Below are 23,697 nucleotides of genomic sequence, written 5' to 3'. Positions count from 1 at the left end.
ATGACTTCTATATAAGGTGTTACCCAAAACGGCTTAGCGCGAACCGGGACGGTTCGCAGTTCGGGGGGGGAATGAATTGTCACGGTCGGTGCCTGAACCGACAGGCATCAACGACGACCCCTCTCTGACCCCGCTCAGATGGCTGCCCGACGGCGGCCCGACGGCCGATTATATGAGGATCCTGACTCTCGCATGTATCCTAGTTCCCTAAGCGATTCGTTCTGTTCCTCTTGCAATAGAATCCTCCGCGTAAACCCGAACAAGTCCCTTCACGAAGACTAGGCAGCTCGACGCTTGCTGGCACCCGGCGTCGCGACGGCTGAATACTTTCGCCGAATCCCGACGCCTTACAGTGAGGGTGGGAACCCAGTCCCTGAACTCTAGATAATTATAGTGGGATGCGACTTCTCCTTATTTAAAGATATTCAGGTATGTTTCTGAACCCTAATCACATGATGATCTTTTGTTGAATTAGGATTTGCGTAAACCCGGAACATGCTGGCTGTAAGAACTGTAATATACCAAAGTGGTAAGGCATAAGTTGTCTCTGTAACAGACAAGACCAAGAATCTAGACTTTCTTGACTTCCAATCTAGAAGATTTCCATGCAAACTCAAGCAAGCAATTGACGGGTCGCAACTTGTCAATATCTTGCCTTCAGCTTCAACGTGCAGTTGCTCACTGCTGAGGGTTACTGTATTTGAAAACCTTGCGTGAGGCTATTCTAAGCCAAGCAGGGTTATCAAGCTCTCCAATACTTGTACTGGATCTAGTGAATTAATGTTAGTCTCATGTTAGTTACTAGGCGGCTGAGTGGCTAATATCTGACGCCTCTGATAGGTATTCTGCATGATAAACTCCGGCAATAGCAAATGATCGATTTGTTTATAATAACGACTCACAACCATGGACGGCCAATCAATAGAACGGCCCCCATACCAGGTAACTTTGGTCGCTCTATATCCTCCCTTAACCCTTCCCCATATTGTACATTGCAGCAGATAGACTGACTTGGATATCTTCCCTTTAATAAATGGGAGAAGGGGGAGGAATATGACCAATAGCCACCACATTATGTATGCTACACAATCAATTGTATACTTAGAATCAATAACAAGCAGGCAGGTAGTGCAACTGTTAGACCTGGTCGTAAACCCTTGCAAATATTAGGATGAATATCTACCCTTGAGAAGATGCTGCAAGTCAAAAAGAAGGAAAACCTGTGGACTTGATATAAAAGCGCAGAGCTCACCATTTCTATTAATGAGAGATACCAGAGTGATCTCGAAAAATTTAAGTCTACCAAGAATATTAAATGGAAACCTGTAGAGAAATAGCTATGCAAATAGAGCAATCTACTTCGCATCAGCAAGAAGCTTACAGGACAATTAATATTGTCTTTTCCTACAGGATAGATGATAATACTGCTTCTCTCGCATCTAAGAAGGGTAACAAAAGTAGCTGTGTTTTAACGACCAGAAAACAGCATGCACAAAGCGACACTTATATTGCTAATAAAGGCGAACAAACAAGAAGGCCTTCATGCTGAGACCAAGTTTATATGCAGATGCGCCATATATTCAGCTCATGCTTCCTGGGTTCTACTGGTGTTGGGTAAACCCTCCAAGAGACATTACAAACTTACCAGCCAATTTCTCACTAGATTAAGCGAATACGTTGAGGATAGTGGAAAATTGGATGGTCATGATGACGTCCCAGAGGATATCTAGAAAGATCCCATCGCGCAAAGCCAAGGAAGGACAGCCTCCAAAAAGGGTCGGGGCGTGGATATGCCGTACCACCCAATTAATATAAACGTACTTCCGCCACGACTGGGAGCACGTGATTCTTCGGGAATGGCGACGCCCCAGCATCCCACGACTATTGTACAAGGAACAGATACCAAATAGTCTATGGAGCACCTGCGAGGCACCCGCTGTGACATCTGCAGCAAGAAGAGTGTCTCTGCAGCGGGCCCCATCTTGTATTAGTCCAGGTCTTGGACTATATTCAATGATATATATCTACAGCGACTCAGCAATCAAAAGAACAAAGCTAACCATGTTTCTAACCCCGGCGGGAAAATCTCTGTGGACCCAGATTGAGACTTAAAAGTTGAATACTTGATAAAATACCATCAAACTACTTAGCATCCCATCTCGCTACTTCCAATTTTCCGTTGGTCTACTTAGACAAAACACGGCCCTGGCGTCTTCGACTGCGCATGGGAGATTCTCAACTGGCTCAGATGCCGTTGGCGTGGCACGGGCACATAGCTCTACTGCGAAAACCAGCTGCGTCAACATGGTGCACGTACGTAGACGCTCCATGCTAGCAGATGGATAGTACAGAACAGCCAAGTCCTGCGGACCTGAGTAACGCTCTATAAACCCGCCCCGTTTATATCATACAATCGACCTCATAGTATTACCCCGCTCACTATCGATATTTCGGCGGACAAATATCTAGTAATGGCTTGAGAACATACTGGCAAACAGACTTCTGGAAGGTAAAGTCATTCCAATCCGGTTTCGCAACGGAAGTGGTGAAGTTGCACTCGATACACCGGTTTGCGGCCTCGAGGTAGAACGGCATCATGTCTCCTTCGTCTTCACTGTGTTCGATCCAATTCTCAGCAACTTCGTAGCGGGATCCAAAGCTATTAGTGAGCTTTAGTCCGTTGTCTGCTGCAAATGACTCGATTGACTGGGCGTGCCATAATTCAAGGAGGAGGATACCGAGTTCGAGCATCGAGTCTCTGGTGCTGTACTGACAGCTAGTACAGGTTGGTGGGCGGCTTTTGAATACCGCTCTGATGAATGGAAGATATCTATATTTGGAGCTCGGTTTTACCTGATTCTTGGTGAGTTCACAGATGAAGTGGATGGACGAGCTGGCAAGTGGGAGACTTAGCCATGCGGTTGAGTGGAGCTGCAGGACTGCTGACGCGATGTTGTAAGATAGGGCTATGCGATGGTTGAGGTCAGGGACGTGGGAATGTACGCCGGTGATGAGATCTGTAAGTGTGGCAACTGAACCAGGGTTTCTGGTGCTCGGAGCAATAGTTGGGAGCGTTGCCGGGTTGTCAATGGAGCAGAGCTTTCCATTTCCTAGCAAACGTATATCGAGTGATATACCCTTTCCATTCGCAGAGAGCGCTAGGGAACAAAGGTTGTGTATGTCTTGACGGCTGCCTGTTGTCGTGTTTCGTGGGTTAGGCAACTTGAACGTTACATCAGGCTGGGGATTTCTTTTTGGAGAGCTGGAGATTTTGAGAATGGAGAATCAGTAAGATTTGGGCTGAAGTGGTCTATATAAGTTCCACAGGGATGACCCACCTGTCTGTATCCTCGTCTGTATCCTCTTCCTTTTCACTAACTTGGATCTCAGTCTTATAGCTCCATGGTTCATCGCCTGAGCCAGTATCTACCGCAGCGCAAAAGGCCACTGCAAAGCCTACACGCACGTTCTTTAGTGTCCTTGGCTTTACACCTTGTATTAAGCTTGATCGCGTCTGCAGGAAAAGTTGGACCTCGTGTCGGTCATGGCAGGTGTGTAAGTATGCTTGAGATATAGCGGAGTACAGACGTTCCGCGGATTTTCGTATACTTGCAAGGGTAGAGGCAAGTCTGGTGATTGTCCGTGAGCTTGATTGGACAGAGACGGCTTCTTCCCTCGTGCTTTGCTTGTTGATACGGCTGAGGATCTTCGTAGTTGCTTCCAGCTCGGTTATTTGGGCATTGATATCTTCTTTCTGTAAGGCGAATTTGATTTTCTTGCGGAATTCGAATTGGCCGTTCTTCTTGGAGGTATCTTTGATAATCGCAGGAAGGTCCTTGGGGTCGATCTATAACCCTCCTTGTGAGTGGCTGTGTAAGGTGGACGGATGCTGAGTCTAAGACACTCACTCTTCTCGTGTCTGACACAAGGCCATTGAGGTTGTTTATGATGGTGCATATTTTCTGCTGGCAGCGCTCAAGTGCGTTCATGTACAGCTGGAATCCGTCACCCAGATAATCTCGTATCGCGTCTGCGACCTCATCGTCATTCCAGAGGCTCAGGCCTGGGTCTGTGAGTAAGGATTCGATCCGGGCTTGCTCGAGGTCTGTTGATCTCAATGCAACCTCGACGTCCGATTTGATGAAATAGGCTTGCTCATTGAGCGACTGGATCAGTCGGTCGATGTGTGCCTCTTTGCTCATGAACCAGATGTAGCGCTGCTTGGCCTCTTTGTAGCTTTTGAGAGCAGCTACCACGATGGGTATTGCCCCAAGAACAAGGCCGGCTACCTCGATGCCGGACATTTGCGACGAGATGAGAAATTGGTGGCATAATCCGCCGCGAGTGAAAGAAGGTGGGAGATGAGAAGCAGGGCTCAGATCGATGGCGTGGGGCAGATCTCATGAGCTGGACCCTGGTCGCTGACGTGGCGCGCTTACAGCCGCATCTCGGTCACCTGGAATCAGACCTCGACTTTAACACGACAATCATGCAATCCGTAGTGATCTTGTATCCGCGATAGACAGACTTGCAAGCAGCGCTCTCTCAGTCTAGATCCGCGCAAATCTTGAAACAACCGGGCCGCGCTGGATGCCATCGTGAGCGCGCCCGACATGGACGGAGTGACCGAGACGCTTGCCTCAGTCGGGCAAGAGATCAGGAGCAAGTTCAGATACCTAGAGGGATCTGGAGCCGTTAATGAGCCGAAATGGGGGAAATGCGACAATGAAATGCAGCGGTTTGAGCTGTGGGCTCGCAATCTTGGCCTGTACACTGGCGGACATAGCTCGCTCGACTACAGGTTCCGAGATGCGCAGTTACTGTTTGATCACACATTGAGCTTGCTCAAGGATTTCGCGAGGATACTTGCGCAATGTGAGTTTTCATTCTGGTGCCCATCGGACTTTAATGCCCCGCCGCTCACTTGCGTTCAGTGTTGAGAGTCGTTGAAAGCGCAGAGGGACCGAACGAACAGGAGATCTCCGATGATTCCGAAGAGGAAGATGTCTCATCATACCAGGAGAAGCCCCTGTTCGAACTACTGACTGAGAGCGCCAGTGCAACAATTGACAAGCTATACCGTCTCGCCTTCAAGATCCGGAATCCAGCAACGCGGCTTGGGAGTTCCAAAGCCCTCGGATATCGTGAAGTTGACAAAGAAACAGGTGTCGACCTAATAGAACAATTCTCATTGGTCGACCATCAGTATATCCGGGAACTGTTTCGCAGCTATGATTCTACCCACACAGAAGATTATTATCTCATACCGCGCCTCGCAAAGGCAAATACGCGCCGAAGACAGCAGTTCCGGTACTGGAAGAAACGCAGGGAAGCCTTTGAGCTTCTGTCCCTGGCAGACATCGTCGACGAAGATACCGGCCTACACCACAAGGACATACCCCGCGAGCAACAGGAGCATCTAGCTGTTCCCGGCATGGAGCCGCTAGTTAACCTTGCACCGTCCCAACCATCAACCGCGACGTGGCTGAATGTTGAAAAGGTCAAGCTGGAAGATGACATGTCTGTAATCTCGGCCGTCTCATTCCTACCCAGCCGGGACGATCAGGACGCGGATTCCGTCTCTCTACCGCCTCCGCCGCAGATTGGGCCCGAGGTTAAAGAGTTTGAATGCCCGTACTGCTTCACAGTGTGTCCGCAGAAGCTAGCGAATCAAAAGAACTGGGAGTGAGTGTGCATTCTTCCACAGTCTGGAGATTGCAGATGGCTTACTCCAGCATGAACCCATATCCTGCGAGATCTCCGCCCGTACGTATGTACCTATCAGCACTGCAAAACACTAGATCAACCGTATGACAACCTGAGCGATTGGATCAATCACGAAGTTCAGAATCACGGCGAGGATGGTAGCAGCGACGGAAGGAAGGAGGGTACTGGACCTTCCCAACCTCCTCCAGCTCGTAGGTGCCCGTTTTGTGCTGAGGACGCCGTCAGCCCCTTCCATATCGCAACGCACCTGCACAGAATAGCCGCATTCTCTCTGCCACGGTCGGTGGGCGACGACGATTCTAGGGACATAACCTGCGCTTCCGACCGAGTTGATATGAACTTTGACGAGTCCCGTCTGTCTGTGTCTTCCTTCAGCAGCGCGCCCGAGTGTGAAGACTCGGAAGATGTTTTGAGTGGTCCCTCTGACGAGCAACTTAAGGTCATGGAGACTCGCAAGACGGCGCTTGGCGTGGACCATCCTGACACGCTGGCGAGTATGGCCAACCTTGCATCAACATACCAAAATCAAGGACAATGGAAGAAGGCAGAAGAGCTGGAGGTGCAGGTAATAGAGACCCGGAGACAGGTGCTAGGGCCCGAGCATCCCGACACCCTGACCAGCATGGACAACCTTGCATCAACATACTGGAATCAAGGACGATGGAAGGAGGCAGAAGAGCTGCAAGTGCAGGTGATGGAGACCCGGAGACAGGTGCTAGGGCCCGAGCATCCCAACACGCTGACTAGCATGGACAACCTTGCATCAACATACTGGATTCAAGGACAATGGAATGAAGCTGAGAAGCTGTGGCTGCAAGTCATGGAGATATCAAAGACAGTACTAGGAGCCGAGCATCCTAATACTCTGGCCAGCATGGCAAACCTGGCATCAACCTACCAAAGCCTGGGACAATGGAATAAAGCCGAGAAGCTAGAGGTGCAAGTCATGGAGACAAGAAAGACAGTACTGGGAGCCGAGAATCCTGATACTCTAACCAGCATGAACAATTTGGCCCATACTTGGTATTCCCAACAAAGAATTCACGAGGCCGTAACTTTAATGGAAAAATGTGTTCAGCTTCGAAATAAAATATTGGGACCTTCTCACCCTGATACCACATCTTCCTCCCGCTTTCTCAGCAACTGGAAGGAAAGGGTCGATTTACTAGCCGACAAACAGGCCCGGGCTCCTGTTCAAGCAGAAAGTGATTGACTTGCTGAAGAAATTCAAGCAGAGCGTTCTGGTAATCACTACGCCTGCTGATGAAGAAGAACGCATCCCCTGGCACCAGAGTCGCCGACGGTCAGCGCCAATGAAACAGTTTCTTGAAAGCCACCCCCTTCTTGCAGCTTCTCGGAGCAGTTCACCAGCACTGAGGGCTCATGACTTAACGTATTTCACCACCGAGTCGACCACACCACCGAGTCGGCCACCTCTGTATCCCAATTAAATGGCCATTTTAAGAGTTGAATATCTCAACAACCGCATAATTTAGAGGGATAAAATAAATATAATTAGGTACATATGCCCTAAAGCTAGTAAATGATCTATTTTATACCCCCCAAGCCTTTATATTATCCCAATTATATTCAAATAATCAAAATTACCAAAAATACAGGTGTAATTTATATTTCCCTTGAAAGTATAAGGATAGGTAGGTTGTAACTCCTATATATCTATATATTATATACTATTAAGCTTTATATATAAGTTATAATTCCTCTAGAAGCTTGGTTGTTGAGATATTCAACAACCAAAAGAGGTGGTGTGAGCTAGGGGCGGCCATCCACCAGAAAGGGCATTGACATCGGCCCCGTGCTCGATGAGGAGTTTGGCGATTGACTTATGCTTGTACCAAATTGCTACTGTTGTGGGTGTCTCGCCGTGTTCGTTGTGTGCGTTGACATCCGCTCCTGCTGTCATGGCATGCAGGGCAGTTGTGTGCTGCGGTTTTGTCGCAGCCCAGAAGAGAGCCGAGCTATCACCATGTTTGACGTTGTGCTGGTAGAGATATTTGTTGAGAAGGTTATGAAGGGCACGAGAAGCCCTCGCGAAGGCATTGATGTCATTTTCGAACCCCAGACATCCGGCGATCATGAGAAGGATCTCGTGGGGCAGCGCGAGCAGAACCATTGTTCCATGTGCAGATTGATGGAACAAGGGCTCGGGCCAGGGGCGATCTCAAACACTTCCCCTGTCAGGACGTCTCCAAGTCTGCGGTGCGTGTGCCTGGAAGGCATGACGGGTTGGCCTTTCAAGAGGATCCGCTGTACCGTGGGTGATCACCTGCCGCCCGGTCTGACACCCGATTTTTTTTTTCCTATACAAAATCACAAAAACTCGTTATTTTTAAGTAATAATAATATAACCATTTTATTATATAATTAGATAAAAATTGGGATATATATATTTAAGATACTATATTTTAATTTTAATATAAGTTTATAAGGAAGCAAGGTAGATAAGGAAATATACTAGTAGACTTTATAGTTGCTCTTTCGGCGCCGCGGGGCGTCAATTCTCGTTAACCCGCTAGCTGCGCGGGATATCAGACTTCACACAGAATGGTACACAGAGTCAACTCTCTTCAGCCTCCTAGAAATATCTCCTGCAACTCCGGCCGCGCAACATACCTAGCCATAAACGGATAATGCCGCTCACAATCACGGTACTTACTCGACTACACCCAGGACCCCTTATCGCGATGCACAGCATCCACGCAAGGAACCCCGTATTAAAGCAATCGTTGTATATCATGAAATTGTCCCCGTAGCATCCCGTATACACGCGCGGCCAATTGGCCCTGGGATAGATAAGGTACAGATGCCGCAGAAGCAGAATCCAGCCTTGTAGGGTAGGAGGGAGTGTTAGTTCACATCATCATCTGTCATACTGTCCGTGCGCCAGATTTTCACGCCGACTTTCTTTGCGTGTGCGCGGTAGAGGCTGAAGAGGGGGATATTACAGGTTCATACGGCGCACTTGACTGCTGTGTAGCCAGTGGTATCTTCGTGTCGAAAGTATTCGCCGGTGTCGGTTGCGAGGCAGTGACGAAGGGGTCTGAGCCCTGTGTGGCCGGAGGCTCTGTGTTGTTGCTACCTTCAGCCTGCGGAGCGGTCGGAGGATTCTGAGCGAGGCGACAAAATATGGCAGAGAGACGCAAGCGATCGATATCCTCCGGTTCAAAAGGTTGCAAGTTCATGCCGAACCGATTGAGATATTCCGCGTACTGCGCGAGGGCGGCTTCAACGACCTCTGCTTCTCGAGTACTCAATGCGTTCTCATTGCGATTTCGTGTAGTCTCGGCGATGACGGGGGTGCTCATATGAGCCAACCATGTTTGCTTGAGTTGTCGATAAGTGTACAGAGCCCCCATCGCTGCGGCCTCTTTGTTTAAGTCTTCTCGGGCCTCTGCACTTCGAATCATCGGGAGCCGCATTAGCTCGGGGCTGTGGTGGAAATTGGCCGATTCTGTGATATTGCCCCAGATAGTCCAAGGCAGTTTGGCTTCCCTAATTTTTGCTTCCATGTTGTACTCCCTCATAAAGGTCAGTTGGGAAAAGGTCGGCCCGCAGTACTCAAATGTTGTCATTAGCACCCAGTTCCACTAGGGACTGGTGAAGCGCCGCATGTACTCGTATGCTGCCGTTTGCGCGGGGTCGGTTGTCAGGGGAGTCGGGTGCATACTCGCTAGCTAGGGTATTTTAGCCAGGTAATAATTACCTAGTTTGGCTAACCGACACTTACATATGGCTTAAAGTCATCGGTGAGAAACTCCCAGGAATATGTGGAAATATAGTTCCAGATATCACGGGTGAATGCGTCAGCCGAATAATCGACTCTGTGCCTCTTTTCGGGGTCAATTGGGCGTATAGGGTTCTGTCGATTGGCCAGAATGATGTCTCTTGCCAATTCATTCCAGGTAAAGGTAGTTGCATCTGGGGAATTGGGGACGGAACCTTTTCGTGAGGATTCACCCACTGCAGGATATGTTTCATAATGACATGAAATACCGATGCGGTGAACTGAGTGTCGTTTTTCATCACACGGAACCATCGAGGAACCATAGCCGCCGGGCCCAATCCCTGCAGCGCCTCAAAAAGCCGGACACACTCGTCATCATCTAATGCAGCCAAAAACCTTGGCCTACGCCATCGGTAGTTGGCACCGCCAATGGTGATGCCGCGGGTCAGCTCAGGGAACTCAGGCTCGGTTCCAGTTTGGTGCGCCTCTCGGAGTTTGTTGGCGTCGAGCCGGTGTAGTTCATCCGTCACTTTATGACGCGCGGAGAAGGTGAAATCCTCGGGCCAAGATGGAAAAAATAGAGCCCGCAGATTGGACTTGGAGAAATTGTCCGAAAACATGATAAGAAAGTCCATATCTTCTGGGTCGATCAGGTTGATAGAGCGGCCAAAGTACTTACCAAACCACTCTTGGACCGTGTCCATCAACTCAAAAAAAACACACTTGGATAATGGCAGGCAAAGCCCCTTGTCAACTGGCTTGCAACTATAATTGATCGTCCCCATGGTATGGACACAAGGGCTTCAATCCTTGATCGCTAGCCTTCATGTTTTAGCAACGGGAGCCAGTTCGATGCCGCTCCACTACTTGGAAGGAGGTTATGTAGAAAATCAACGAAGCTTTTCTGTGAAGGCAGTGCCTGGCTGCGAATGGTATGGGGTAACTTGGGCCAAACTGAATGCAAGAATGAAAAATCGTCTGTAAATGACCCCTAGTGTTTGGCTATCCCCCCATTGTACCGGAGCCGGACCTGGGCGATTGGATCAGATTTTAGGATATTGGTATCAAAAAATTCGACGGCCCACATTGTTGACTACCAAGTTACAGCTGTTAGTAAGTTCGGGAAGCAGGATTAATACCTAAATATGTACTTGCCTTTGTTTCTATGTTTCCTAGATCCTCTCCCACAAACAGGCCTCCCATCGCAGATGGCTCGAAGCCATTCAATTGCAGAATGGCCGCGCGGCGATGCTGGCCTGCATCTAGTGTAAACCTGCCGACCCCATCACCCAAGGACATGTCGATGGTTCTCAAGTCTATGACTGCTAGCCTATCGGGAGTCTCGCTGGCGAAGTTTGAAGGCGAGATGGTTTGTCGGCAGCCTTGGCCGGACGTTCGATAAGAGTCAAAGGGGCACTTGCTCGACATCGGTTATCGGCATCGAATCGTCTTACACTCCGCGTGAATTCTTCCATTAAGGTATCTACATGCTTCTGGTTTAGAGGCCGATTGGCCTCCATACCCTGGCCCCAGTAAGGATCCATCCATGCGAGGTCAACAATGGCGACTAGTTTCCGGCCCTTGTTAAGGTCACCTTTCCGGATGTCAAGCCGCTGGGGAGCGTTGGCCGGGTCAACTGAGCGTCTCTTTCGGTTTCGCTCGGGTTCACCCTCACTATTGGCCGTATTGGTCAGCCGAAGACCGCTGAAGGGTGACGCCATGATAGAATTTTCAACGAAGTCGGCGAAGGGGATTCGGAATCGATGAGATTGAGGTGCCAGGATCCAGTAGTATGAACACGGGGAAGGAAAGTGAGTGTTGTAATGATGCAGAAAAAGAAGTCAAGTGGTCAAGACAAGGGAGAAGACAAGCCCAGTGTCTGTTGTGTTCTCATCACTTGGTTGTGAGCTTATGACAGACCGTGTTTCAGGTATCCTTCCAAGCACTACATCGCGCCTTGCATAATTTTCCTTGTAAAGTCGGAATATTTGCTCCGCAGCGAGATATTCTCCTTTGCACGAGACATTTCAATTAAAAATCTCTGTATTTGCTACGGAAGAGCCTCTCTTGCGGAAGGGAGGGGTATTTAACTGTCGGTATTCGCGCAATGACCTTGCCAGTGGCCGCAGCCTGGAAAAGTATCTAGAAACGAGGTTTACTCTGACCGAGCCGAAGAAACACAAGTCGAAAGCATGATTGCATGATCGCAAGAGTGATAAATCGGCAAGGGAGATACCAATGTCCCGGCAACATTCAGCGTCAGAACAAACGAGAAAGGGGATCGGACCATTGTCCTTGCTGAAACTCTCGGCAAGAAGTTTGGATTTATTCAGATCGGACTGACCAAGATCGGACTCGACCTCGGCATGAGCGAAGCATTGATTTCATTTCGCGATCAGCGGGGGCAAGATGAGATCGTGGTGGGCGCATCGAGACAGGGGACCGACGGAGGGGAATGTATCGCGTCTCTCGGGTTATCGGTGTGGGCCAACCAAGGAAGGGATCGAGGAAATCTGGATGAACGTGCTAAAAATAAGTGGATGAGAGGATCAATTGGAAGGGGGGGGGAGGTGACGGCGGGGAGGATTGAGAGACGATCGAGGCGAAGGTGGGTGCGCCATTGTTGGGTCCGCTGCGTTGCCATGGCAGCCCCGCCCGTCCGTAAACATCTGGGTTTCAGGTCAGCCTCACTCTCACGCTCAAAGTCGCCATGCTCTGGCTTTTTGGAACCATTTTGGACAACGAATCTCTACCTCGTTCCTCTTTCTTCCCTTTTCTCTTCCCAGTGCCGACTTCCTGATCTTCCGACCCTCGACCGCAGAACTCTTCCGTCCTCGTCGCCTCCCGATACGTCGCAACTCCACGATTGCGGCTTCAACGTGCTGTCTGTGGAGCCTCGGGCAATAATTCCCATCGTGCTGCCTCCGGTGACTCGACAAGTCCAATTCTGGGTGGCGCATTCCATACGAACTTCCTCGTCCGCAATCATGTCAGGGCCAATGTACGACGACCCATATTATGCGACTTCGCGCCGCCATTCACTTGTCACTCCTCCGCCCTCAATGACTCCGCGTCACGGCCGTATGCGCAGCCAGAGTGTTCGAGTCAGCAACAGCACAGTCAGCACAGATAACAGCATGTCCAGTGGAAGGATATCAGAAGCAACAAATATCACTCAGCCACCAGCCTATTCCAAAAAATTTGTGGTGGTGGGGGATGGAGGATGTGGGAAAACGTGTCTCTTGATTAGTTATTCTCAAGGATATTTCCCTGAGGTGAGTATGAGCTTGGTGTGATTCCGGATCGCTATTGTGTCTTTTTCCTGACGAGTCGCTCAGAAATACGTCCCCACCGTGTTTGAAAACTATATCACGCAAACAACGCATCGTCGATCTGGGAAGACCGTGGAGTTGGCGCTCTGGGACACTGCTGGTCAGGAGGAATATGACAGATTGCGCCCTCTCTCTTACCCAGAGACTGATCTTCTCTTTGTTTGTTTTGCTATTGACTGCCCTGCATCTCTGGAAAATGTTATGGATAAGGTTTGTTCACTGAACCCTGCGACAACTTCAGCGTGCTAACGGAGAGGTGTAGTGGTATCCCGAGGTTCTGCATTTTTGTCCAACAACTCCGATCATCCTCGTTGGTTTGAAGTCCGACCTGCGCAATAAACGAACGTGTATTGAGCTTCTGAAGACGCAGGGCTTGACTCCTGTCACGCCAGAGCAAGGTGAAGCAGTAGCTCGCAGAATGAATGCGTCCTATGTCGAGTGCAGCAGCAAGGAGATGCGAGGTGTGGACAGTGTTTTCCAGCTTGCCGTGGACACAGCAGTATCCCTCGAGGATCAAAGTTGGGATAATCGTTTGCCTTCATCCAGCAGAGGCAGCAAATCTAATGCCGGGGGTAAAAAGGTCAGAAAGCGCACCTGCAAAATTCTGTGAAATCCTGCCTTGTTCAGTTTTAACTTCTCCATGCTGCACATATTTGGCCGCATCCAAACTTTTCATGCTGAAGACAAAGCCTGGTTGCTTTGATGTTTCCAACTTTACGCCTCTCCTTATCTTGGCCTGTTTAGTGCAAGGTGGATAGAGGGATGCAAGCTGCAGCCTAGCGTTTCCCGCATCCATGCTACTTATGTCATATTTCTGAGGTCTGGTCCTTAAAAAAGATCCGAGACCTGCAGAGAATGGCGGTTTTCGAATTCGTTTTCTTTCAAGCTGCAATTTTACTTCGACGACCAACGCGCCAACGCGACCAACGCGACCAACGCAACCAACGTTACATGGTCCCCTGGCGCCATTTTCTCGTTCTATTTCTTTTTGAATGACCACTTGGCGACTCCTGTTTTCTGTGATTTGGACCTGTTTATTAGCAATGTCTGTGATGAACTTGGTCCGAAGGGCTCTCCTTAGCATGCATGGAATAGGTGTTTTTGGCGCATGCGGAACCCCTGTATCTCCATGAATACAAACTTGTCAACACCACACTGTGCTTAACGAACAAATGATATAGAATATGACAGTCAATGCAAGAATTTCGTCTATGTACAAGCATGGGGAGGTTTGCATCGGGAGGTAGGGAGGATTAGAGTGAACAGGTCATGTCGTGTCATTCTGGGCTAGAGTGTCTCATTACTTTTCGTGCGTCTCGCTGTCGCCGTCGTCGTGATGTTCGTCTTTCGGTCGACTGCCACTCTCCTCGACTTCGTCGCGGGGTCGACCCATGAAGTTCTCGAATTGGGACCAGAGCGCCTCGACTGAGCCGAACTCATTTCCAACCTGTTTCACTTAGCTACTTCTGCATAATGGGCTGATCTTGCTGGGAATGAGTAGCAGTAGCATACCGCAATGATACTTTCCAGATTCCGATTTAACCGGTTGATGTTTTGGAGGACTTGCTCCATTCCCTTTAGTGTCGGCATCGCGTCAGCAGAATTCGTTTCGATTACTGACCCTTGAAGGGGCTCGAGAAGTCACTATCACGCACCACTGCGATTTCCCTGACCAGCTCTTCGCGCTGTTGTTCGAAGACCGTGGGAGGGGCGGCCTTGGGGGTTGGTGTTGACATTTTTTTTTTCGCTCCGATGGGAATTTTGTACGCAGCCTCGAGAGCCCAGTTCTTCCTCAAGAGTTCCAATCCTCCAGAATATCCCCAGAATCGGTGTCAAAATCAATCTAAACTTGCTGTCCTTGCTGGACAGTTGCGAGACGCGTCCATGAAGTTGAGTGTTTCTGGGCCGCGACGGAGTCATGTGAGAAAGCTGACTCATCAGCGGGCCGAGCCGACGACCATGTGCTCCTGGCTGTCGATCCACACTACTGATCCTCCAGATACTCCCTCGCTATTTCAAATCTTGGACATTTGGGATTGCTTTCGTGGTACTTGGGAGGACTCTGTAGCAAAGAAATTACGGGAAGGCAACAATAATTCTTTCATTTCACTTCGTTGAGATCCTCTTTGAAATCGTTTCGAAGTCTGAAACTACGTACTTGAAAGTCGAACCTAACAAAGGAGAAGATGAACGGCGGCAGGGCATCTCATCTACGTCTTACAGCTATGCACATAGTCTACCTTTATTATGCAGCCATTGTTCATGGTAACATGTCCACACGCTCCACAGTTCCCGATGTTGTCGTCTACAAGGTGATCATATGCACTGGGTGTTACGAGAGTCAGCAAGAGAACGTGGGTGAGAGAGAAAGAGAAAACGAGAGAAGGGCACCTACGCTTGTATAGCCGATCCACGAATCTGACAGTTATTGCCCTTGACGAAGACACCGCAGCCACCGAAGAAATTAGCGGGCGGGGCATGGCAGACGCCAGAGTTGCGGTTGGCTTCGGTTGTTCCGTAGACCACGTTGGGGTTGATGTGTTCCATGGCACGGTTGCACATTTTTCGGAAACTTCCCCCTAGCGTAACCACCTTCCATGTGGAACACATTTTCGAGTTTCCGCGGCACGAGTATTCTTTCTCGCCCGGGTCGTATGGGTCCTTGGTTGGCTCAGGCTCTTTCGTACTCGTTGTGGCTGTGGTCGGTTTGGTGTATGTCGGAAGCGTGAAGCCTGGGGCTTGACCGGGGGGATTGAATCCAACTGGGTGATCTTTGGTCGTGGTAGTGGTTGTGGTCGGTTTGGTGTATACTGGAGGCGCGAAGCCGGGGGGTTGACCGGGGGGGTTGACTCCAACTTGCTTAACTGTGGTTGTGGTAGTGCTCTTGGTAGTGGTCGTGCTCGTGGTCGTGCTGATGGTCGTGCTGGTGGTCGTGCTGGTGGTCGAGCTGGTGATCTTGCTGGTGGTCGTGGTTTGCAAGGTCGTCAAAGGGTTTTGGACAGGGCATGCATCGCGTCGTTGCAGTCGACCAACCCGAGTAGCATCCCAGAAATCGAAATCCAGAATATGCTTCCCGCCAACCCACAGCCGGTAACGGCCAATAACGACCATGGCATTCTGGGTCCCTACGAAGCCGTTTACCCTGGCTGCTTCGATGATCACCTTGCCGACGACAGAGTTGTCGTCGTTGGCCGCCTCGAAATCCCAGACCACGTACGGTAGAATCATGGGCTTTGCATCTTCCGGTGCCCCCTGTGGCCCATGGATCGCCTGCTCGAAGCGGGAAGCGAGCCAGTGGACTCGGTCTGCGTATCGGATAGGTGTACTCGTCTCTCCATAGCCTTCGCGAGGTGTGACAACGTAGATCCGCGTCTGCCGGGTTCTATGAAGCGGGCCAGGCTGTGCATCTGTTCCGATATACCAGGCTAAGCTCTGCCGCAGTATATGGCCGCCGTCTCGAAGGGAGAGCCAGGCGAGCCGTTCGAACTCCGCGTTGGACGTCCAGGGGCCGTCGCGGTAGCGGAAGACCGGAACCTCGAAGATATGAGAAAAGTAGACCCCCTCGTTCGAGGCAACAATGATTGAGGTACACCCGTAGAGCGGCTTGACGCCTGATGCGCCCAAAGCGCGGTCGGGGTACCTCCAGAATTGCGCCGTGACGGGTAGGCGCCATTCATGCCACGCGTTCGCCGCAGTGATGATATGGTTCCGCTGCTGGACGTGGTTTGCGAGATTCTCGATTTGTGAAATGTGGGGTATGGGCTGGACGAAGGGGACGGGGTTGTCGGCGCGTTTGCTTAGGGCTGACTCGGAGCTGGCCCTGACGGGGGCTAAGCCCTGGGCTGTTGGTAGTGCGCTGACCGTCAAGGTTGGAAGCCGGCCGCAGTCGATGTCTGCAACTGACGCCCACCCGCCACCACCAGGCGCAGGGCAGGCTGGACCGCATTTCCCAAACTCACATACGACGGCAGTTGGTGTCGGACTAGGGGTGCATACTTCGTCTCGTCGTTGCTGTCCAGAATCGACAGCGGTCATGCCGGCGAGGTCCCAGAGGTCATCCTCATAGACTGGTTTGCCATTAACCCAGACACGCACACCATCAACGGGCACTTGCATGCCGTCAGAGACCATGACCTTGTTCTTCTTCTTGGCCTCGACGACAAGCTTGCCGAGGACCGAGTTCAAGTCTCCAGTTACATCACGGAAGCCCGCGTCCCAAACGTCGTAGGGAATAATCAAGGGCTGTCTGTATTCCGGGACTCCATCTGGATAGAGAAACTGAGAGAACTGTTCACCTAGCCAGTGGACTCGTTCGGGATATCGAAGGGGTCCGTCTGCAATCAGAGCGTCCTTAAACGGAGTCACCAGGATGACTTGAGGGTCGTTTGAGGAGTGTAGCGGCCCACGATTCTCGTCTGTACCAACCGCTTCCGAAATTGGGGGCAAGATCTCACCGGGCGCTTCGGTACGGCCATATAGAATGTCGTAAAGGCCCCATTTCCTGAAGTTTTCCTCAACTGTTGGATTCGTATCGTACACGTTTCGAAAGACAGGTCCCTCCCAGAGATGGGCCATATACACGCCTTTTCTTGACAAAATCAGCAGTGCTGTGCATCCGAACATCCCTTTGATACCAGTGATCTTGTACGTTTCATCGTATTCGAGCATTCGAGCACTGGAAAGACCTTGGTGCGGTAGCCAGAGGTCGACGCTTTCGATCACATTGTTGAGAAGTCTGCCGTACTCAATGTGATCCGGAATCTGATCCAGTGGGAGAAGTTCTGCTGCTTCCGGCTGATCGGCACGCTTGCTAAGGCTATTCTTTTGGTGAGAACCGTAGATAGTACCTTGGCTAGGACTGGGCCATGCGGATACAGTTATCGTTGGAACGTGAACACAGCCGCCATGCGAAATCGTAGCCCATCCAAACTCGTTTTGGTTACTGGAGCAAGCATCACCGCACACAGCCAAGGCACAGACTGCCCGGAGGGTCGTTGTGGGCGTGGAAGTCTCCGTGATGGTCGTGGTGGTGTCGGTAACACTGCATCCAGTGGTTGTAATCGTCGTCGACGGAGAGCAAGTGCTGGTTGTAACGACTGAGTTACCGGAGATGGTCGTCGTAGGCGTGCATAGATATGTAACCTGGTGTGCAGTTGCATCGGTGGTGCAAGATGAGGAGGTAGTCGTTGACGAGGAGATAGTAGTTAACGAGGAGATCACATCGTCCTCGTCCTCGTCCTCGTCCTCATCATCGTCATCATTGCCATCGTCGCCATCGTCGTCGTTCTCATCGTCGTCGTTGTCGTCGTTGTTTTCATCGTTACCAGGCTTTGGGGGCTCGGGAGGCTTTGGAATATCAAAATCACCAAGGCTAGGTAGTGTGTTCCTGACGTTCTCAATCCGGTTCTTGATGACATCTTCCCCGAGTTTCCCCAGAGTGTTGGCAAGGCAATCGAGGCCACCGAGAGCATTGGACACAGCATTGGCTCCGGCGCTCACGGCGTCACTCGCAGCATCGAAGACTTGACCGAAGATATTCCGCTTTCTGTTATTACACTTTGGAAGCGAGCCACCACCGGATTTGCCGGCCAGGTCTTTCTTGAGACCCTCGACTTTGCCTCTGATGCCATCGATCTTGTTCTTGGACTTTGACTTGTTGTCGTCGTTTTGCTCCTTGAGCCAGCCGATAACGATTGGGCCGACGTCATTCTTGAACTCGTCCTCGAGACCGCTAATTCTATCTTGGACTTGCTTTGGCGGGATACCCCAAACGAGGGTCCCAGATGATTCGGCTGGGGCAGCGGTGACGGTGGGCGGTCCGTTATCACCGATGACAGTCACGCTGGGACCAGGGTCGAAAATGGTAGTATGTCCATCAAGGCCAGTCGAAGTCTGAGGAGCTATGACAGGCAGAATTGTTTTGGTCACAGCTGTAGCGCGCACGGTCTGGGTGACAATAGTGAAACCTCCGCCTTCGAGGGACCGGGTCGTGGTGATGAGAGTGCCGTAGATGGGAGTTCCGTCGACCGTGGATATAACAGGTAAGATTGCCCCAGCAGAGTCAGTTGAGTCTGCCTGGCCTGGGGTAGTCAGCTCCGTCGAGACTCCTGAGACGCAATTTTCGTTAGGTTGTCGCTGGACGTATGGGAGTGTTTGACATACCTAGAGCGGGAACGGCACTACTGCCTGGAGTCGATGCACCGGGGACGATGCTAGTGCTGGAAGCAGTGCCATGAGGAGTACCAGAAGAAACAGTGCCGTGAGGAATACCGGAAACAGTGTCAGAAACAGCAGTGCCGTGAGCAGTGCCAGACGTGGTGGCATGAGGAATGTCAGAAGAAGCCGTACCGTGGGGAACGCCAGAAGAAGCAGTGCCATGAGGAATACCAGAAGCTGTGCCGTGAGGAGTACCAGAAGAAGCAGTAACATGAGGGATGCCGATACCGGAAGCAGTATCAGAAACAGTGCCAGAAGGAATACCGGGGCCAGTGGGATTTCCAACTGCAACACTGCTACCTACAGAAGTCGGGGGGACAGGCAGATTGGAAGAAGGGGGCGAGGTGCCAATACCAGACGGACTGGTCGGCGCAAAAAGATAAACAGTGCTAGCAGGGGGCGCTTCGCTGAGATAGACAGTAACAGGAGAGGGGACAGGGCAGGTATACCCAGCTGTAATCATGCTCGGATCCTGAACTACTGCACTAAGTGCAGTAGCACACCAGGTCCCAGCACGGCACAGCTTGGTGTACCGCATGGTGTGGGAGTGAGAAGGGAACGGTGGTAAAGAGTACAGGAAGACCGGGGGACGGCAAGAACGGAAAGAAGAGATCGAGAGGCATGGTATTCTGGCAAATATTTATATTCATCCTTGTCGATGATTCTGGAAGCAAAGACTTCTCAAAATCTTCACAAAAGATATGTAAGGCTCAGTGATGTCTCAAACCAAGTAGTGTGTAAATTCACATATCCTCATGTTCTACACGTTGATTCGATGGGGTGGGCAGCATCACTTCCCGTGGCGGAGATAGCGGAATAAAGAGTAAGAGATTTCATGCGTGCATATAAGATTTACGTATATGTGTTACTGGAAGCTTCTCAAATGAAGTAGTGTGTGAATTCATGTAATCTCAGGGAGTCACTGTTCTACACGCTGATTTGACAAGGAGGCCAGCATCATACCCAGAGGTGGAGACAGCAGGGCCGATACCAAGAGATTTCATGAGTGAATATAAGATTTGTATGAAGCTGGTTGTGATTATAGCAAGCCTGGCCGAGACTAGATCAAGTGGATGATTTCACTCATACAGCTCTCAGTTCTAAAACAAGATTGCAATTCAAGGGAAGTTACTTATCCATCAAGGCCTGCTTACCAGAGCCATAACTGTCAGTTGCCGAGTAGTAGTGGGATAGAAATCCCAATGGCAGTGTGTACGTCGTAAGTTGATCCTCGGTCTCACGATAATCTCCCAGCAGAACTCAACAACCAAAGCGGGAACTCTCAATTCTCTCAATTCTCTCAATTCTCTCAATTCTCTCAATTCTCTCAATTCTTGCGGAATTGACTACTGGCTACCCTTGACAGAAATCCATCCACGCTGTCCATTCTCGAGCCCTCCGTCGAAGCTGCTGCCCCGTCCTTTCTCGCAGTACCATGTCTGTTCACGCAGTAAACCCAATCCCTGATGTTCAGTTGGCTACAATATCCAAGCACTGAGTTATCGACTAGGTCCTAGTAGCTCATCTCTGCCATCAGCCTTCGAACTTACCGTCCTTTTTGACCGTTTGCACACTGCTCTGTCCGGGGGTCGAAAGGATAGTCCCTAAAATAGCACATTTCGTGACGGTAGGGCTCCAAATTCTGACCTGACGGACAACAGAATAACCTGGTGACAGACTTTTACATGGGAGTGTGAACCTTCCAACGTTTAGCTACATTCGGTTGTGATGAGATGATCCCGAACGCCTCTCCGCTATGTCCAACCTTCAATCTATCTAACGTCGAATTGTTCTCGATATATGTGACAGATTGCCTTGCCCCATCCTTTTCCTACGAAGTAGTCGCAACATTTGGCGATAGCCACCGATGCTTGCTGTGCACCTGAGTTGGATACGAGATATTGCTTTTCAAATGCACTAGCTATACTCGTCATGCAGCTTCGCCGAAGTTGATACGGCAGCGAGGATTGCGAGAGCTTCGCCGAGTATGACGGGAGCGGACATAGATGGGGTTCCTAGGAGGGAACCTCATTGTTTGATGCTTCCCATTCCGATGTAGGGCTGGAAGTTCTTTTGTTGTGATGGGGTAGAATTGGGTTTCGGTTGTTCTAGGCTTGGGAGGGCGGATGTTGATTCTGATGCTAATTATTATGGCTAAGATGTCGGCCCGCAGCGAATTCTTGTAGAAGGTCCCGCGGACTGATGATCGTTTGCAAGAAGCCTGCAGGTCGATAAAGGAATCTGCAGGAGGGAGCGTCACCAAAGGATAACGGCGAAGTTAGAAGCTACTATATTGTTTACCCCTTTTTTTTGTCCTCATTGGGCTAAGTGTGGGTTACGTTTCTGAGATAGATTTTTCCTCCTTCGTCATCTTGATCATCTCGCATGTCTAGTTTAGACCTTTCTCATAAATCATTTCTTGCCTCGTCCATGCAATCCTGACCGTAACCGATACGAGAATGGGTCTGTATCACCCGTATCACTCCGTTATGCTCAAACTAACGGTCAAGGCAATTTATCTGGTATTCCAATGCTATGAGATGCGTACGCGTATCCGTCGTGCGTCCTTAAGATCCGTATCCGCTCGTCAGGAGTCAATTTGGGAAGGGAGCTTCCGAGCTCTCAATATCCTTGCTACGATGAAGCTGAGAACCGTGGATGTTGTCATTCCGTCGACAGGGTAGTTGCTGTTCTTCAGATGGCTCCTGACTTGCTGTAAGATTGTCTTGGAGAGGGGAAGTGGGTGCTCAGCTTCTGTGGGCCTTCTGTTAGTCCAGCCTGTGTTCGGATAGTGCGTTCGGAAAATGGAAAGTCAAATTCGGCTATAATTCTCCAGAATCCAAAGCATCGACATCGACGATGGGGTGGAAGTTGAGAGGGAGCGACGAGGACGAGGCATGCTGGGGTGTGACTCTCTCGTCCCGTGACAACACAGGATCAACACCCGCAGCGACAATGTGCCTGTTGATATGACGTAGGGGACATGGCGACAGTCTTTCCCGGGGCATTGGGGCCATTCGAACAGCCGCTATTGCAAAGATGACAAACCCCACTTCAAACGTCTCTTTTTTGAGATCCAACATCCCCTTCACCTCCGGTGTGTGGCTCTGAAACAGACGCTCAGATGCTCCTGTTCGTCACAAACGAGTGCCTTTGTCACGAAGTTCGGGGAAGGTTTCGACCTTCACGCGATTTGAAGATCTCCATCTGAGTGTTGATTGTGGGGAGCTCTTCGATTCGCCCAAATCATCATCTCCGTCCCGACCCCTCCTTTTCGCGAAACTGCACATGTGATTGAAAGATGTGGGTGGTCCCGACAAGAACCCATCGTCCTGACTGTGCGGGATGCATCTCAGACTTGTTGGGATTTTGCATGCATGCTCGTTGACGCCTCCGTGTCCTCAGAGGCAAGCGTTTGGAGTCGCGGGAACGAGCTCCTCCGCTATGACGCGGCAGCCACTTTGACAGACCTCGGGAGCTTTTGTTCTTGACTGGCACGGTTAAATCGCTCCAACCCCAAACCCTTGAGTTATTGGCGGGCAGCCAAACTGTGGGACCATCCGCTCCCTTCCTCCGTTTTTCTTCCCCGAGGGGCAATGGCCTTTGAACTCCCATGGGGCATTCACGACAGCGGTTTCGATTGTGTCCTGGACGTTGACAGCAGTCTCTTTGTGCAACGACAGGAGCCGTGGAAGTAAAGGCGCTGACACACCCTTGCCTCTGGAGCCGTCACCCAGTGGCGTTGATGAAATGGTCTGTTCCTCGACACGATCGGGTTGCCCTAGTTTCATCTGCACAGAATTTCAATCGTCGATGAATCGGAAAATAAGGGGAATCTTCCACATGCTACATTCGGGTTGTACTGCGCTCGTGGCCCTTCACGAAGAGTCCACGCTGCGTTATGGCTGCAGAAAGCGTCATGCAGTACTCCAACTGTGTTGTACAGTTCAGGCATCATTGCATGCTCTGTGTTGAAGCTGGCTGCTATAAGGCACTAGATTTCCCTGGTGGAGCTTCATCTCGCGAGCTTGCTTGACTGTCACATTTAGGATTGAATTCTGAACTATGCACGCGGTGGCTCTGTGCGAATCAGGTACACGATCAGGAGAGTATACGTCTATGTAACACAACTCGGGCAGGGGTATCAAAGGAACGGTAAGCAAAATTGTCATCTGGTAAGGATTCGCAGGCCTCCTAGCTGTCTTCATAATCATTCATCGTGATTCGTCGCAGTCTGGCGAAGTCGCGCAGTCGTAAGGGGTCAAGTCCAATAACTCCTGAATCGGAGGGCTAGTTCGTCGAAACCAAATTGAGTTGGATCGTTGCGAAGCGTAGCCGATTTTGTTCTCTTTTTACTCCATGTATTCCACGCCCACACTACATCCAGAGCTAAAGCGGTCGTCGCGTAGCGGTGAGAATATGGCTCAGTCGTTTCCAGCGCCGAGACGGCGAGATTGGGGCCGGACGATCTACCCGGTCCCTGTCGAGGCTGGTCTTGGAGGAGTTCTGCGGAGAGGAAACGGGTCTGCTGACGAAGGCCTCATGGTCGGCCAAGACGTCTTCCAATCGCACGTCTGAGTCGGAGATGCGAGGGTGGGCGTCTTTGAAGTCGAGGATTTCGACAAATTTCGAGGGCATGTCGCGCATTGTCTTTGCTCGTATGCCGAAGTGGCTTTG

General features: G+C 50.5%; 10 protein-coding genes across 10 annotated transcripts; 4 read left to right on the top strand and 6 right to left on the bottom strand.

Annotated features, from left to right (window-relative positions):
- The first annotated feature begins 1,427 nt into the window (after positions 1 to 1,427).
- Positions 1,428 to 1,777, top strand: BJX67DRAFT_313761 (uncharacterized protein). The gene has a single exon (XM_071027192.1). It carries the CDS (start codon positions 1,488 to 1,490, stop codon positions 1,728 to 1,730), a length of 243 nt encoding a protein of 80 aa, XP_070881114.1. The 5' UTR covers positions 1,428 to 1,487; the 3' UTR covers positions 1,731 to 1,777.
- A 313-nt stretch (positions 1,778 to 2,090) lies between these two features.
- BJX67DRAFT_367074 (uncharacterized protein) lies at positions 2,091 to 4,373 on the bottom strand. Its single transcript, XM_071030476.1, has 3 exons — positions 3,909 to 4,373; positions 3,339 to 3,847; positions 2,091 to 3,262 (listed from the first exon to the last, which is right to left on the bottom strand). The coding sequence occupies exons 1-3, from the start codon at positions 4,302 to 4,304 to the stop codon at positions 2,440 to 2,442; spliced, it is 1,728 nt and encodes a 575-aa protein (XP_070881113.1). The 5' UTR covers positions 4,305 to 4,373; the 3' UTR covers positions 2,091 to 2,439.
- On the top strand, positions 4,374 to 6,293 carry BJX67DRAFT_367070 (uncharacterized protein). Its single transcript, XM_071030475.1, has 2 exons — positions 4,374 to 4,875; positions 4,935 to 6,293. The coding sequence occupies exons 1-2, from the start codon at positions 4,614 to 4,616 to the stop codon at positions 5,687 to 5,689; spliced, it is 1,017 nt and encodes a 338-aa protein (XP_070881112.1). The 5' UTR covers positions 4,374 to 4,613; the 3' UTR covers positions 5,690 to 6,293.
- Positions 5,663 to 6,293, bottom strand: BJX67DRAFT_367069 (uncharacterized protein). Its single transcript, XM_071030474.1, has 2 exons — positions 5,740 to 6,293; positions 5,663 to 5,685 (listed from the first exon to the last, which is right to left on the bottom strand). Exon 1 carries the CDS (start codon positions 6,203 to 6,205, stop codon positions 5,798 to 5,800), a length of 408 nt encoding a protein of 135 aa, XP_070881111.1. The 5' UTR covers positions 6,206 to 6,293; the 3' UTR covers positions 5,663 to 5,685; positions 5,740 to 5,797.
- A 128-nt stretch (positions 6,294 to 6,421) lies between these two features.
- On the top strand, positions 6,422 to 6,940 carry BJX67DRAFT_375537 (uncharacterized protein; the record flags this gene model as incomplete). The annotated part of the gene is made up of 1 exon (XM_071031712.1): positions 6,422 to 6,940. One exon carries the CDS (start codon positions 6,422 to 6,424, stop codon positions 6,938 to 6,940), a length of 519 nt encoding a protein of 172 aa, XP_070881110.1.
- A 534-nt stretch (positions 6,941 to 7,474) lies between these two features.
- BJX67DRAFT_385963 (uncharacterized protein) lies at positions 7,475 to 7,861 on the bottom strand (the record flags this gene model as incomplete). The annotated part of the gene is made up of 1 exon (XM_071033971.1): positions 7,475 to 7,861. The coding sequence occupies one exon, from the start codon at positions 7,859 to 7,861 to the stop codon at positions 7,475 to 7,477; it is 387 nt and encodes a 128-aa protein (XP_070881109.1).
- A 362-nt stretch (positions 7,862 to 8,223) lies between these two features.
- On the bottom strand, positions 8,224 to 9,830 carry BJX67DRAFT_367066 (uncharacterized protein). Its single transcript, XM_071030473.1, has 2 exons — positions 9,476 to 9,830; positions 8,224 to 9,422 (listed from the first exon to the last, which is right to left on the bottom strand). The coding sequence occupies exon 2, from the start codon at positions 9,318 to 9,320 to the stop codon at positions 8,640 to 8,642; it is 681 nt and encodes a 226-aa protein (XP_070881108.1). The 5' UTR covers positions 9,321 to 9,422; positions 9,476 to 9,830; the 3' UTR covers positions 8,224 to 8,639.
- Positions 9,831 to 12,459: 2,629 nt separating this feature from the next.
- Positions 12,460 to 13,414, top strand: BJX67DRAFT_375536 (Rho4-like protein; the record flags this gene model as incomplete). The annotated part of the gene is made up of 3 exons (XM_071031711.1): positions 12,460 to 12,747; positions 12,811 to 13,014; positions 13,067 to 13,414. The coding sequence occupies 3 exons, from the start codon at positions 12,460 to 12,462 to the stop codon at positions 13,412 to 13,414; spliced, it is 840 nt and encodes a 279-aa protein (XP_070881107.1).
- Positions 13,415 to 14,041: 627 nt separating this feature from the next.
- Positions 14,042 to 14,694, bottom strand: BJX67DRAFT_313679 (DASH complex subunit DAD1). Its single transcript, XM_071027191.1, has 3 exons — positions 14,460 to 14,694; positions 14,317 to 14,379; positions 14,042 to 14,251 (listed from the first exon to the last, which is right to left on the bottom strand). Exons 1-3 carry the CDS (start codon positions 14,538 to 14,540, stop codon positions 14,105 to 14,107), a joined length of 291 nt encoding a protein of 96 aa, XP_070881106.1. The 5' UTR covers positions 14,541 to 14,694; the 3' UTR covers positions 14,042 to 14,104.
- A 131-nt stretch (positions 14,695 to 14,825) lies between these two features.
- On the bottom strand, positions 14,826 to 16,629 carry BJX67DRAFT_367061 (uncharacterized protein). The gene is made up of 2 exons (XM_071030472.1): positions 15,200 to 16,629; positions 14,826 to 15,129 (listed from the first exon to the last, which is right to left on the bottom strand). Exons 1-2 carry the CDS (start codon positions 16,030 to 16,032, stop codon positions 15,015 to 15,017), a joined length of 948 nt encoding a protein of 315 aa, XP_070881105.1. The 5' UTR covers positions 16,033 to 16,629; the 3' UTR covers positions 14,826 to 15,014.
- Between the last annotated feature and the right edge of the window lie 7,068 nt (positions 16,630 to 23,697).

This window comes from Aspergillus lucknowensis, assembly GCF_044049455.1.
Source record: "Aspergillus lucknowensis strain CBS 449.75 chromosome Unknown BJX67scaffold_73, whole genome shotgun sequence".
Taxonomy (NCBI): domain Eukaryota; kingdom Fungi; phylum Ascomycota; class Eurotiomycetes; order Eurotiales; family Aspergillaceae; genus Aspergillus; species Aspergillus lucknowensis.
The sequence above is the reverse complement of the archived record's forward strand: the minus strand, read 5'-3'. Positions and strand labels throughout refer to the sequence as shown.

What these genes read in the sequence shown, in the direction of transcription:
- BJX67DRAFT_367061 (XM_071030472.1), bottom strand. Translation starts at nt 16,032, where the DNA reads ATGATTCTACCGTACGTGGTCTGGGATTTCGAGGCGGCCAACGACGAC. An exon ending in CGTGGATCGGCTATACAAGC is followed by an intron (nt 15,130 to 15,199) that starts GTAGGTGCCCTT and finishes CGTAACACCCAG; the next exon opens with TGCATATGATCACCTTGTAG.
- BJX67DRAFT_367066 (XM_071030473.1), bottom strand. Translation starts at nt 9,320, where the DNA reads ATGACAACATTTGAGTACTGCGGGCCGACCTTTTCCCAACTGACCTTT.
- BJX67DRAFT_367070 (XM_071030475.1), top strand. Translation starts at nt 4,614, where the DNA reads ATGGACGGAGTGACCGAGACGCTTGCCTCAGTCGGGCAAGAGATCAGG. An exon ending in CGCGAGGATACTTGCGCAAT is followed by an intron (nt 4,876 to 4,934) that starts GTGAGTTTTCAT and finishes ACTTGCGTTCAG; the next exon opens with TGTTGAGAGTCGTTGAAAGC.
- BJX67DRAFT_367069 (XM_071030474.1), bottom strand. Translation starts at nt 6,205, where the DNA reads ATGGTCCACGCCAAGCGCCGTCTTGCGAGTCTCCATGACCTTAAGTTG.
- BJX67DRAFT_313679 (XM_071027191.1), bottom strand. Translation starts at nt 14,540, where the DNA reads ATGTCAACACCAACCCCCAAGGCCGCCCCTCCCACGGTCTTCGAACAA. An exon ending in TGGTCAGGGAAATCGCAGTG is followed by an intron (nt 14,380 to 14,459) that starts GTGCGTGATAGT and finishes CCGACACTAAAG; the next exon opens with GGAATGGAGCAAGTCCTCCA. An exon ending in ATCTGGAAAGTATCATTGCG is followed by an intron (nt 14,252 to 14,316) that starts GTATGCTACTGC and finishes TAAGTGAAACAG; the next exon opens with GTTGGAAATGAGTTCGGCTC.
- BJX67DRAFT_367074 (XM_071030476.1), bottom strand. Translation starts at nt 4,304, where the DNA reads ATGTCCGGCATCGAGGTAGCCGGCCTTGTTCTTGGGGCAATACCCATC. An exon ending in TTGTGTCAGACACGAGAAGA is followed by an intron (nt 3,848 to 3,908) that starts GTGAGTGTCTTA and finishes GGAGGGTTATAG; the next exon opens with ATCGACCCCAAGGACCTTCC. An exon ending in ACAGACGAGGATACAGACAG is followed by an intron (nt 3,263 to 3,338) that starts GTGGGTCATCCC and finishes CAAAATCTCCAG; the next exon opens with CTCTCCAAAAAGAAATCCCC.
- BJX67DRAFT_313761 (XM_071027192.1), top strand. Translation starts at nt 1,488, where the DNA reads ATGCACAAAGCGACACTTATATTGCTAATAAAGGCGAACAAACAAGAA.